General features: G+C 55.7%; 1 protein-coding gene across 1 annotated transcript in view; it reads left to right on the forward strand.

Annotated features, from left to right (window-relative positions):
- The window catches only part of LOC146830424 (uncharacterized), a 157,309-nt gene that overhangs the window by 133,565 nt on the left and 9,539 nt on the right, over window positions 1-14,205 (forward strand). The window contains exon 3 of the mRNA XM_085604044.1: window positions 13,626-13,899. Within this exon, the coding sequence (XP_085460170.1) occupies window positions 13,626-13,855 (230 nt within the window). The 3' untranslated portion in view covers window positions 13,856-13,899. The remainder of the gene's footprint in view (window positions 1-13,625; window positions 13,900-14,205) is intronic.

The raw sequence follows: 14,205 nt of genomic DNA on the forward strand, positions 1-14,205 counted from the left end.
TGAACTGCCAAGCCAGGTCCTCCCTGGACTGGAAACAAGCATCCTAGGACCGGTTTCGGGGTTTCACCCCTCTTCAGCCAGGATAGCTTGATTCCAGTGGCATGGAGAGCAAGGGACCCACGTCTGGGCATACCCTTCCCACTCGGGGTGACAAATGCAAAAAAACACAGTTGATGGACAGAATGCAGAACAATGTCATACATTCACCCCAGTACAGAGATCTGGGCCTAAATCCATCGTTTTTTTGCTCACCATGCCATTCCAGTTTGAACCCAGCCATATGCAAATCAGTCTTGACCCTGTGCCTCATGGGAACAGTCCAGCCTGAACTGCCAAGCCAGGTCCTCCCTGGACTGGAAACAAGCATCCTAGGACCGGTTTCGGGGTTTCACCCCTCTTCAGCCAGGATAGCTTGATTCCAGTGGCATGGAGAGCAAGGGACCCACGTCTGGGCATACCCTTCCCACTCGGGGTGACAAATGCAAAAAAACACAGTTGATGGACAGAATGCAGAACAATGTCATACATTCACCCCAGTACAGAGATCTGGGCCTAAATCCATCGTTTTTTTGCTCACCATGCCATTCCAGTTTGAACCCAGCCATATGCAAATCAGTCTTGACCCTGTGCCTCATGGGAACAGTCCAGCCTGAACTGCCAAGCCAGGTCCTCCCTGGACTGGAAACAAGCATCCTAGGACCGGTTTCGGGGTTTCACCCCTCTTCAGCCAGGATAGCTTGATTCCAATGGCATGGAGAGCAAGGGACCCACGTCTGGGCATACCCTTCCCACTCGGGGTGACAAATGCAAAAAAACACAGTTGATGGACAGAATGCAGAACAATGTCATACATTCACCCCAGTACAGAGATCTGGGCCTAAATCCATCGTTTTTTTGCTCACCATGCCATTCCAGTTTGAACCCAGCCATATGCAAATCAGTCTTGACCCTGTGCCTCATGGGAACAGTCCAGCCTGAACTGCCAAGCCAGGTCCTCCCTGGACTGGAAACAAGCATCCTAGGACCGGTTTCGGGGTTTCACCCCTCTTCAGCCAGGATAGCTTGATTCCAGTGGCATGGAGAGCAAGGGACCCACGTCTGGGCATACCCTTCCCACTCGGGGTGACAAATGCAAAAAAACACAGTTGATGGACAGAATGCAGAACAATGTCATACATTCACCCCAGTACAGAGATCTGGGCCTAAATCCATCGTTTTTTTGCTCACCATGCCATTCCAGTTTGAACCCAGCCATATGCAAATCAGTCTTGACCCTGTGCCTCATGGGAACAGTCCAGCCTGAACTGCCAAGCCAGGTCCTCCCTGGACTGGAAACAAGCATCCTAGGACCGGTTTCGGGGTTTCACCCCTCTTCAACCAGGATAGCTTGATTCCAGTGGCATGGAGAGCAAGGGACCCACGTCTGGGCATACCCTTCCCACTCGGGGTGACAAATGCAAAAAAACACAGTTGATGGACAGAATGCAGAACAATGTCATACATTCACCCCAGTACAGAGATCTGGGCCTAAATCCATCGTTTTTTTGCTCACCATGCCATTCCAGTTTGAACCCAGCCATATGCAAATCAGTCTTGACCCTGTGCCTCATGGGAACAGTCCAGCCTGAACTGCCAAGCCAGGTCCTCCCTGGACTGGAAACAAGCATCCTAGGACCGGTTTCGGGGTTTCACCCCTCTTCAGCCAGGATAGCTTGATTCCAGTGGCATGGAGAGCAAGGGACCCACGTCTGGGCATACCCTTCCCACTCGGGGTGACAAATGCAAAAAAACACAGTTGATGGACAGAATGCAGAACAATGTCATACATTCACCCCAGTACAGAGATCTGGGCCTAAATCCATCGTTTTTTTGCTCACCATGCCATTCCAGTTTGAACCCAGCCATATGCAAATCAGTCTTGACCCTGTGCCTCATGGGAACAGTCCAGCCTGAACTGCCAAGCCAGGTCCTCCCTGGACTGGAAACAAGCATCCTAGGACCGGTTTCGGGGTTTCACCCCTCTTCGGCCAGGATAGCTTGATTCCAGTGGCATGGAGAGCAAGGGACCCACGTCTGGGCATACCCTTCCCACTCGGGGTGACAAATGCAAAAAAACCACAGTTGATGGACAGAATGCAGAACAATGTCATACATTCACCCCAGTACAGAGATCTGGGCCTAAATCCATCGTTTTTTTGCTCACCATGCCATTCCAGTTTGAACCCAGCCATATGCAAATCAGTCTTGACCCTGTGCCTCATGGGAACAGTCCAGCCTGAACTGCCAAGCCAGGTCCTCCCTGGACTGGAAACAAGCATCCTAGGACCGGTTTCGGGGTTTCACCCCTCTTCAGCCAGGATAGCTTGATTCCAGTGGCATGGAGAGCAAGGGACCCACGTCTGGGCATATCTCTTGACTGGGGGAGAATGTCTGCATTGTCAGCATTCCGTCCATCATTTGTTTGTTGTAGTACTACCATTGCGGACACGTACGTGTAGGCACTGGGAGTACACGTACTGGTACGTGTACTACCATTGCGGACACGTACGTGTAGGCACTGTGAGTACACGTACGTGTAGGCACGGGTAGCACACGTACCCGTACGTGTACTACCATTGCGGACACGTACGTGTAGGCACTGGTAGTACACGTATGGGTACGTGTACTACCATTGTGGACACGGACGTGTTGGCACTGGGAGTACACGTACGTGTAGGCACTGGTAGTACACGTACCCGTACGTGTACTACCATTGCAGACACATACGTGTAGGCACTGGTAGTACACGTACGGGTACGTGTACTACCATTGCGGACACGTACGTGTAGGCCAGGGTTCTCCAACCGATCGATCGCGAGCTACCGGTAGCTCACCGAACCCCCATGAGTAGCTCGCGCCTTGCATCTAAAAATTTTGTATCCTGTTGTTGTCATTTATTATTCTTGGGCCTTTTTTTACAGCCGTTGCCTGCCCTCACCCTGATGACGCTAATGCTGATCTCCTCCTCCAGTCCATGCTACCGGCCTTTCACAGCCTGGCACCGCCCTCTTGATCCAGCACGACGTATGCTGGTGCAAAGCAGCAGGCCTGGAAAAGCCTGCTAGCATGCAGGTGGTGCAAGCAGTATTGAACTGCTACGAACCAGCGCCACCTGCTTTTTTCTACCTTGCATCCTGGCAGAGAGGGAGCACAGCTGCTTCCTCTCAGACGCTCAGGTGGAGCTCTCCCTGGCAGGCCAGCGCCCACAGGTCTCATCACAGGGGCAGGAAACATGGCGCATAGCGTGGTGCGATGGGCCCACTGACAACAGACACTGTGTCCGGAGTGGTGAGCAGGGACAGTGAAGCGGTGGTTAGTGCGAGTGATGAAGGGGTCTAAACACCAGCCGGGGGAAGGGAGAGAACAAAGACAAATGAGAAGGGTGGTCGAGGCAGGTCGGGCTGCGTGGAGGTTCGAGAAGGAGGTAGCTGTGAGAGGGAAGGGCGGAGGAGGAAGAAAGGCAGATGAGAGTGAGAGACAAGCGAGGAGCAGATCAAATCGGTAAGCATTATACCTCTTAATGAGCTGTTCTCCACACTGGAGCTGTGATGTGTGCTTTCTGTACTGTAAACGTGCTTCAGCCGCTGGTATGCCACGGGCACTTGAAGTACTGGGTCTTGATAATAGCGAAGTATGAGCCTGTCTTGTCCCATCTACTCCCGAACTACTAAATATATTATTGCTAATGCTAATTACATTTCTGGGGAATTAAGAGTAAAAGGGGCCCAAAGGATGCCTTCAGCAACACTGCCTGATAGTTTGGAAGCAGCCAAAATGACGACTGACAGAAAAAATCGAAAATGTCTTTTTTCGCTTTCCAGCTCTGGGTTTTACATCAGGAGAAGCAGAGTGTTGCCAAGTTTCAGTTTCCTTTACCAAAGGCACAACATAAAAAAAATCCCCACCTCTGCACTCCGAAAAAGAATGTAAATTGCTCCACTCTTCAGAGCAGCTTTGAATTTCTGATCCAGTTTGAACTCTTCCAATCCCTTCTTTGGACAAGCCATTGACAGCATAGGCAAGCGATTCAAAATTATAAACGTGTTTATAGTTAACATTCAGGGATAGTGATGTGTGTTTACAATGTTTAACACAGCAGCAGCTCACTAACATTACTGCAAATAATCTCTGTGCCACCGTCTCATTTCTAATATGTGATGTCCTTTTTCGATCTATTCTAAATGAAACATTTTTATGGATGTTGCATGAAACATAACTCAACATTTCTCTGCAAATACTCTGTAATAGACTCACACATCAGCCACATTCAAAATAAATTAAAGGAAAATGATATATAAATCAATCGGTTTAAAAATTATTAAAGGTCATCCGGGCAAGGCTCTCTGCAGAACAACGCTGGCTGTTTCGGGGAACCTGAATGGTTGGAGCTCAGGGCCAGAGCCCACTTTGCCCATGCCTTAAAATGCCTCTGTTCCCAGTGCATGTGGCAATCAACACTAACACTGCAGCAGTTTCTTTGGGTAGCAGGGTTCTGGATCATGGACAGACCTGGAGTATTCTGAATAAAACCCTTAATTAATCAAACTGTGGTGAAGGAGAAATAATTGAGGTTGTTCACAATAAAATGAGTCTTTTTTTAAACCTAGTGTCTGCGCATCTAAGCTAGACTTCAATAATTCACATTTGGTATGGGATATATGTTGAGGTTTAACTTTTGCAGTGCGTGAACAATTTAGATCGAGGATAACAAAAGCAGGTCATAGGCTTGTATCCTGCAGTATTTCGTTACACTTTCCAGGAATGCTTCCAAGCAAGACAAACTTTTGCTTCAGGTAGCACAACCTGCAGCTGTCTGTAGCTTCAAAAGAGAGAGAGTGCCCCCTTTTGTTCAAACCACCATATGGGCTTGGAAGAAATTAGGCTTCAAGTCAATGAAACTGGGCGTGGGAGGGGTCTCTCGAAAAAATGTGCGAGTATCCTAGCCTTCAGTAGCTCACGACAATTTTCACTGCTCAGATGTAGCTCTCACTACAGAAAAGGTTGGAGACCCCTGGTGTAGGCACTGTGAGTACACGTACGTGTAGGCACTGGTAGTACACGTACCCGTACGTGTACTACCATTGCGGACTCGTACGTGTAGGCACTGGGAGTACATGTACCCGTACATGTACTACCATTGCGGACACGTACGTGTACTACCAGTGCCTACACGTATGTGTCAAAGGCACTGTGCAACTGGTGCCGTAGGGGTACGCGTGAAACACACCGTACCTGTGTGTGGATTTGAACATTACATAGGGGACACATAAGGGACAAGTATTAGGCACTAAATGCATACTGGTTGTCATGGATACAGAGTTTTCTGTTCAAAATTTCCATCAGGTGGCGTGGGAAAGTCAGTTGGCCACAAAATACATTGTTTCAAAGTGGTTGTTGACTTGACATGATTCTGAAATTTTGAACGATGCAAATGCTGTCACTGGTGTATGTGGAAAGGGATTGGAGTAAACGTAAGATGCGAATGAATCTGACCAATCACTATGTACTCCTCCAAATGAATTCCCCTTAGCAAGACAGATATAAGTCAGCCAGAACCCATGAGAGGTGCCTGCACAAGTTTCCTGTCGACAACACTGCTGCTGTCTGTGCTTCCTCTGGCACCATGTCAAGGTCTGTGGAGAGGGCCCAGCCATTCACCCAGGAGGAGAATGAGGCATTGCTGGATGTCATCCTCCCACAGTACCCCAGCCTGTATGGGAGACCAGGGGAGCAGGTGAGTGCTGACTCCACTAGCTTTGACTGTGCACCTTTTTTGTGACTGTTGGACCCGGCCTCGTGGCGTGGTCCCGAACCCTCCTACCAGACCAAACGGGGACAACCCCAACCCTTCGGGGCCCCCCGAGCTTGTATCCCGCTCCCCGCACCAGCCTTCGCGACGCGGCCCGCCCGGGCCTCGGTCCCTGCGAAGCCCCGACACCAAGGCGCCAAGACCCGTCCCAAGGGGGTCGAGTGGCCACTCAACAGATCCCGGAGGAGGGGAGTTTCGATGGGACCTCCCGCCGGCCCCCGACACCTGGGCCCGAATGCCCTCCGGCCTCCCTGGGCGATGGCTCCACCCCCCCGCTGGGTGTCTGGACCCTCTCATCCCGGCCCCTCCGGCCCCCCAGGCGCGAGGGTCCGGACATCAAAGGGCTCCGGCCATATATCTGGGGCAGCCCACCACCAGGACGGCAGTTGTATCCTGGAGTCCAGAGCCCTGCTGATCGGATCGCGGATGACCCTACGGAGAAAGACTCATTGCCTGGAACTGAGAACTCGAGCCCTGCTGACTGCGTCGAGGCTCCCCCCTTGCTGAGAAGAAGACCCTCACGGAACATCGGAGCCTTGCTGACCTCGTCGCGGCTCGACCTCGCTGAAGCAACCACCGGAGCCCTGCTGACCTCGTCGCGGCTTGACCTCACCGAAGTGACCCCACGAACCCTGCGGACTATGTCCCGGGCTGGTACTGAGACTGTCCCGCTACCCCCGTTCCTAACCAAACCCTGAGACTCTTTTTGGATCCCTTGATCCACCTGTAAATATTGCCTACGGACACCTACTCTTAAATTCTGATAAACGACATGTGAACATTGATACCCTGGTTGTGTCCCTTTGTGGTGGGAGGGGATTACTTGGCTGTACGATCCTAGGAGAAGGACCTCGCCCAGGAGGCCTCTCAGCGGCGCTCGGCTGCATCCTTACGGAACGGGGCCTCTCGGGGTGGTCAGTCCGACATCATCTGACTCACCGGAGGTCGCCCTTCTAACATTGGTGGCAGCGGTGGGATCCGAGCCCGACGAAAATCGTACAGCAAGTAACTCACCCACCACCTACCCAGACACAGAGTAACTATGAGCAACCAAGAGACCACCCCAACCACGGAGTTCCAACAAGAACGGTTGGAGGAATATACCCACAAGGAACTAAAACAGTTTTGTAAAGACAAAGGCATCGCGACCACCGGATTAAACACAAAAGAAGACCTGCAGAAAGCCCTAAGGGCCTGGGTAGAGCCCGAAGCGGCTCCCCCCCAAACCGAAGCAAACCCGGTGCCAAGCGTGCACCAGCAATCAACCGCAGCCCCAGCAGATGGGAGAAGAACTAGCATGGAGACCGGCCTCTCCCCGGCAGAGATGCGAGAACGGGAGAGGGTCCGGACCCACGAGTTAGAGCTCGCCCGACTCCGCCTGGACGGCGAACTCCTACTAGCAGAAAAGAAATTGGCCCTAGAGCAACTACGGCTGCAAGAAGAAATAGAGGAGAAAAAAATGGCACCGAGAACTAGAAGAGAGGAGGCATGAGCGGGGCCTTAAAGAACTTGAAATTAAATCCAAAAATGGAGAGACCGGCGCCCCCGGAAACAGGGACAACCCTCCGCCGGCCGAGGCGAAGGTACATATCCCCAAGGATGTCGTCAAAGAGTACTACAAGAACGACGACATCCAACAATGGTTCAAGGCCTACGAGGTAGCCATGACCGCCCATCGGGTACCCCGGAAAGATTGGGGTGCTGGCCTATGGGGACGGTTCCTCAGCGAAGGCAGAGACACCCTGCTACAGCTCCCAGATGCAGTGATGACCTCTTACGACCATATGAAGGAGGCCCTGCTCACCCGCTATGGTCTCACCCCAGAGATGTACCCCCAGCGCTTCCGGGACTGCAGGAAGCTCCCCGGTACCACCTGGGTGGAATATGTAGACTTTTTCAGCAGAGCCCTGGAAGGGTGGATCAAGGGCAGCAAAGTCACCTCCTACGAACAGCTGTTCGACCTCATTGTATGGGAGCACCTCTCCAACAACTGCTTCGTCGAGCTGAGACAGCACCTCCTTGACAGCAAGCTGACAGAGATGCGCAAGCTCGCCGCCGAGGCCGATCGATGGGTGAACACCCGGGTCCCTCGGAGCTCGATGGGGGAGTACCAGCGGAACAACCAGGGGCCCCCCCGCCAGCGCGGCGGAGGAGGGGGATCGAACCGAAACAGAGACTTTCCAGCAGGGCCGCCCCGGAGTCCCCCCCGGGGACCGCCCCCGAACCGCACGTCTCCGTCCCTCGCCCGAAGAGGGACCCCCCTAGCACGACCAGGGCCTCGACCAACGGTCACGTGCTACAACTGCCAACAGCCAGGGCACTATGCCAGTGACCCGACCTGCCCCGTGAACCGACGAGCCGGGACCACCGGGCCACCCCCCCGCCAGTTGGCGGCCGCGGCCCTGGGAGAAGGGGAGAAGATGAAGAGCACGACGACGCAGAACCACCCGAATGGGAACCCGCCGCCATGACCTTGGTATGCCTGGGCAGCCGGGAAATGGTGCCCCGGGCCCCCATCCCGAGCAACACCCAGAAGTACCAACAGTGGGTCACCATTAATGGACGCCGGGCCGAAGCCCTCCGCGACACCGGAGCCAGTGTGACAGCCGTCCGCTGCCACTTGGTGACCCCCGAGCAGATCATGCCTAATGTACTGTGCCCCGTCCGGTCGGCAGACAACACCGAGAGCTTGTGCCAGATGGCCCGGATTCCCTTCGAGTGGGGGGGAGTGTCAGGCATGCTGAAGGTGACCGTCCGCGACGACGCCCCCGTAGACTGCCTCCTGGGGAACGACCTGGAAAGTTCCCCCTGGGCCCACATCGAGCGCCGAGAGCATCTGGGAATGCTGGGACTGCCCGAGTGGGCTTGGGCAACCACCCGGTCCACGACCGCCCGGGCCATCCAGCCGAGCATACCTGCTCCCCCCCGAAGAGCCGGAGTGGCCCGAACCGCCACCCCCCTCCGTCGAAGAAGAAGCCGACGCTCAGTCCGGGCCGCCAGAAATCCCCCCGGACGAGGTCGCCGCGCTCGGCGACCTACCCGAACTCGCCCAATGGCGCCAAGAAGGTGGCCCCATCAGGGAGCAGTTCCGCCAAGAACAGAAAACCTGCCCCTCCCTCGAAGGGACCCAACAGCAAGCCGCCACCCAGGCCACCGGAGAACAAACGGGGACCCACTGGGTCTATTGGGACAATGACCTCCTCTACAGCGAGCAGAAGACCGCAGAACTGGGGGCTGGCCGAGTGCTGGTGGTCCCCCTCCGATTCCGAGACTTCCTCCTCAATCTGGCGCATGATGTGCCCCTCGCCGGGCACCTGGGGCAAGACAAAACCTACAGCCGCCTGGTGACCCACTTCTACTGGCCCCGAATGCGGAGGGACGTGGACAATCATTGCCGCACCTGCCCGACCTGTCAAGCCAGCGGGAAGAGTGGGGGAAAAGTCAAAGCCCCTCTCCAACCCTTTCCAATAGTAAACACCCCGTTCGAGCGGGTAGGGATCGACATCGTGGGGCCTCTGGACCCCCGAACCTCCCAAGGACATCGCTTCATCCTCGTCCTGGTCGATCATGCCACCTGATACCCTGAGGCCATCCCTCTCCGAACAGTGACGGCCCCCGTAGTGGGCCGGGCCTTAATGGGAATATTCTCCAGAGTGGGTTTCCCCCGGGAGGTCGTGAGCGACCGAGGCACGAACTTCATCTCAAAATATATGCGGTCCCTGTGGCAACAATGCGGGGTCACCTACAAATTCACCACCCCGTACCACCCCCAGGGGAACGGACTAGTCGAACGATTCAACAGACATTGAAAGGAATGATCAAGGGCTTGGAGGAGCCCCTAAGACGCAAATGGGACGTCCTGCTGCCCTGCCTCCTGTTTGCCTATCGGGAGGTCCCACAGAAGTCTCTGGGGTTCAGCTCCTTCGAACTCTTGTATGGGCACCCTGTCTGGGGCCCCCTCAGCCTGGTCAAAGAAGGCTGGGAGACTACCGTCCAGGATGCTCCGCTCGACGTCTACCGGTACCTCCTGACCCTGCGGAATCAAACCCGGAAATTCCGGGAACTGGCCGAAGCCAACCTCGAGGCCAGCCAGGAGGAAATGAAATGCTGGTATGACCAGAACGCCTCCTCCATTGAGTTTGAGCCAGGCCAGCAGGTCTGGGTCATGTCGCCCGTTGACCCTTGTGCTCTCAAGGACAAATGGACCGGGCCCTTCAAGGTGGTAGAGAAAAAGAGCCCCGTCACCTACCTGGTCGACATGGAATCCCCCAGGAATCCCCTCCGGGTTCTCCACGCCAACAGGCTCAAACCCCACTTTGCCCGAACGGAACTTAGCCTGCTGATGGCTACGGACGATGGGGCCGAGGACGACTCCGAGCCCCTACCCGACCTCCTGAGAGCCTCCGAAAAGGACGGCTCTGTAGAGGGAGTCATTCTCTCCGCCACCCTGACTGCGGAGCAGCGCCAAGAGTGTCAAGGACTGCTGCATCACTTTGCTGCTCTCTTCTCCCTCACTCCCGGAGTCACCCGATGGTGTGTCCACGACGTCGACACCGGGGACAGCCCCCCCGTGCGACACCGAGCCTACCGAGTCCCCGACCGGGTGCGGGCCTGCATCCACGCCGAGGTCGCCAAGATGTTGGCCCTGGGGGTCATCGAGCCCTCCGACAGTCCCTGGGCCAGCCCTGTGGTCCTGGTGCCGAAAGCTGCCGCCCCGGGCACCACCCCGGAGCTCCGGTTTTGCGTGGACTATCGGGGATTAAATGCCGTCACCAAAACCGATGCCCATCCCATTCCTCGGGCAGATGAACTGATCGACCGCCTGGGAGCAGCCCGCTACCTTAGCACCTTTGACCTCACTGCCGGATACTGGCAGATCGGGTTCACCCCGGGCGCCCAAGAGTGTTCTGCTTTCTCCACCCCCGATGGCCACTACCACTTCAGAGTGATGCCCTTCGGCATGAAGAATGCCCCGGCGACCTTCCAAAGACTAGTGAACAAGGTACTGGCCTGCCTAGAAGCGTTCAGCGCCGCCTACCTGGACGATATTGCGGTGTTCAGCAGCCACTGGGCCGAACACCTGAGGCACCTCTGGGAGGTTCTGACCGCCCTCCAAAGGGCCGGGCTCACAATAAAAGCCAGCAAATGTCAGATAGGCCAAGGATCCGTAACCTGTCTGGGACATCAAGTGGGGAGCGGCCATGTGGCTCCCCTCCAGCCAAAGATCGACGCCATCATGGCCTGGGAGCCCCCAGCCACCCAAACCGCGGTGAGGGCCTTTCTGGGTCTCACGGGCTATTACAGGCGGTTCATTAAGGACTACGGAAGCATTGTGGGCCCCCTCACGGAGCTCACCTCCAAGAAGCAACCAAAGAAGGTGCACTGGACGCCCCTCTGTCAGGCGGCCTTCGAGGCCCTCAAAACAGCGATGTGTACCGCCCCCGTGCTACAAGCTCCCGACTACAGCAAAGAGTTTGTGGTACAGACCGATGCCTCGGAATACGGAGTCGGGGCTGTCTTGTCCCAAGTGAACTCTGAGGGATTTGACCAACCGGTGGCCTTCATCAGCCGGCGCCTGCTGCCCCGGGAGCAAAGATGGAGCACCATTGAACGAGAGGCCTTCGCCGTGGTGTGGGCCCTCAAGAAGCTGCGGCCCTACCTTTTCGGCACCCACTTCCAGGTCCAAACCGACCACCGGCCCTTGCGGTGGTTAATGCAGATGAGAGGCGAGAATCCGAAGTTGTTGCGATGGTCCATCTCCCTGCAGGGGATGGACTTCACTGTAGATCATCGGCCCGGCAACGACCACGCCAACGCCGACGGCCTATCCCGCTTCTTCCGCCTCGGCGAGGAGAACACCCAAGGAGATGGGTGACTCTCCCTGCCTTCCGCTGGGGGGGACGCCTGTTGGACCCGGCCTCGTGGCGTGGTCCCGAACCCTCCTACCAGACCAAACGGGGACAACCCCAACCCTTCGGGCCCCCCGAGCTTGTATTCCGCTCCCCGCACCAGCCTTCGCGACGCGGCCCGCCCGGGCCTCGGTCCTTGCGAAGCCCCGACACCAAGGCGCCAAGACCCGTCCCAAGGGGGTCGAGTGGCCACTCCACAGATCCCGGAGGAGGGGAGTTTCGATGGGGCCTCCCGCCGGCCCCCGACACCTGGGCCCGAACGCCCTCCGGCCTCCCTGGGCGATGGCTCCACCCCCCCGCTGGGTGTCTGGACCCTCTCATCCCGGCCCCTCCGGCCCCCCAGGCGCAAGGGTCCGGACATCAAAGGGCTCCAGCCATATATCTGGGGCAGCCCACCACCAGGACGGCAGTTGTATCCTGGAGTCCAGAGCCCTGCTGATCGGATCGCGGCTGACCCTACGGAGAAAGACTCATTGCCTGGAACTGAGAACTCGAGCCCTGCTGACTGCGTCGAGGCTCCCCCTTTGCTGAGAAGAAGACCCTCACGGAACATCGGAGCCCTGCTGACCTCGTCGCGGCTCGACCTCGCTGAAGCAACCACCAGAGCCCTGCTGACCTCGTCGTGGCTCGACCTCACCGAAGTGACCCCACGAGCCCTGCGGACTACGTCCCGGGCTGGTACTGTGACTGTCCCGCTACCCCCGTTCCTAACCAAACCCTGAGACTCTTTTTGGATCCCTTGATCCACCTGTAAATATTGCCTACGGAGACCTACTCTTAAATTCTGATAAACGACTTGTGAACATTGATACCCTGGTTGTGTCCCTTTGTGGTGGGAGGGGATTACTTGGCTGTACGATCCTAGGAGAAGGACCTCGCCCAGGAGGCCTCTCAGCGGCGCTCGGCTGCATCCTTACGGAACGGGGCCTCTCAGGGTGGTCAGTCCAACATCATCTGACTCCCCGGAGGTCGCCCTTCTAACAGTGACTGTCACTTCTGGCATTGTGTCCAGGTGTGACAGACATGCAATGTTGTTTAGAGTGGGTCCCAGGGGGGGAATGGCTTATGTCTCCCATGCAGAGCATGATGTAGTTCATGTGTGCACTCCTCACTTCCATTGTGCTTACTGTGACATTCACTGCATTGTGCATGACACATTCAGCCTGGCTAATCCTTTGTGGCATTTATTGTCTATTGGCCTGAGGTGATTCAGTGGTCCCCCTGGTGTGACAGGTGACTGTTCCCACAGATGTGTCTGAGTTGAGTGGAGCTGTGGTGAGAGTGTCCAAGTGATGTGTATGCCCCCCGGACATTGATGTGTGTGAATGTTCCTTGTCATGTTGGTGAGTGCCTATGTGAAGTGTTGCACCACAGCTGCATGGAGGAGGCAACAGTTCTACCCATCTGATGTGAGAAGTAAGCTGTGCTGTGTGCCTGACTTGCTGAGCTAGCCCCACACCTGTGACACCCCACAGGCAAGTGGCACATGTGCAGAGTGAGGTTTGTATCCGCTGTTGCCAGTGGCATGTGATTGATCTGTGCCTGTGTGTGTCTGTGTACTCTGCTGAGGTTGCGTCAGTGGCCTGGGGCATGTAACTGCTTGGAGGTGCTGTCCATCAGCCTGGTGTCTCTTGTGATGCACAGTGTGTGCCATGTTCATGGAGTGTGTCACACCCCTCATGCCACCTGTGTACTTTACATGCCATGTAGTGCATTGGGGCTTCCACAGAGGCCAATGTCCATATGACTAAGATGCAATTCCTTGGCAGCATCCTATGCCCTGTTCAACATTTCAAAGATGTTCAAATGTGTGTCTCTCTGACATGGAGCAGGTGTAGTGATGTTGTCTCACTTTGTCATCCTCACAGGTAACTGCCTACGCCAAGGAGGAGATCTGGAAGCAGGCTGTCAGGGCCGTGAGATCGGTGGAGGGTCGCAGTCGGCGCCTAGCACAAGTGAGAAAACGGTAGCAGGACATCCGGTGCTGGACCCGAAGGATCGCCCGGGTCCTGCTGGAGGACTCACCTCCACGCCGCCACGGCAGGCGCTGATGCCTGACCCACCAGATGAAGCGTGTCCTGGCGGTGGTCTCCCCTGAGATGGATGGGCGGTTACAGGAGAAACAGCAGCAGCAGCAAGGGGGTAGGTACATGTGTGTTTGTTGTGTGTCACCAGCTTTTGGAAGTGCTCAGTCGCCTGGATACACTGCCAGGGTTTATATGTGCAGTGCATATCCTTTTCCCCCAAGTCAACCGGTGCTGTTCTTCCTCTCTTCCCCTCCTTGACATGTGTTCCCTGGTCTGTGTTTAAACACTATTGCACATGGTAATCTAGGCTGCCAGTTAATCCACGTGCACATTGCTTTCTGCATCATGTGTGGGGGTGGTCTGTGACATGTGTTGGTACCTTGCCTGTGCCCTGTCCTGTTCAGTCATTTGGGGGTCCATA

The sequence above is a fragment of the Triturus cristatus genome, chromosome 5_1 (genome assembly GCF_964204655.1).
Source record: "Triturus cristatus chromosome 5_1, aTriCri1.1, whole genome shotgun sequence".
Taxonomy (NCBI): domain Eukaryota; kingdom Metazoa; phylum Chordata; class Amphibia; order Caudata; family Salamandridae; genus Triturus; species Triturus cristatus.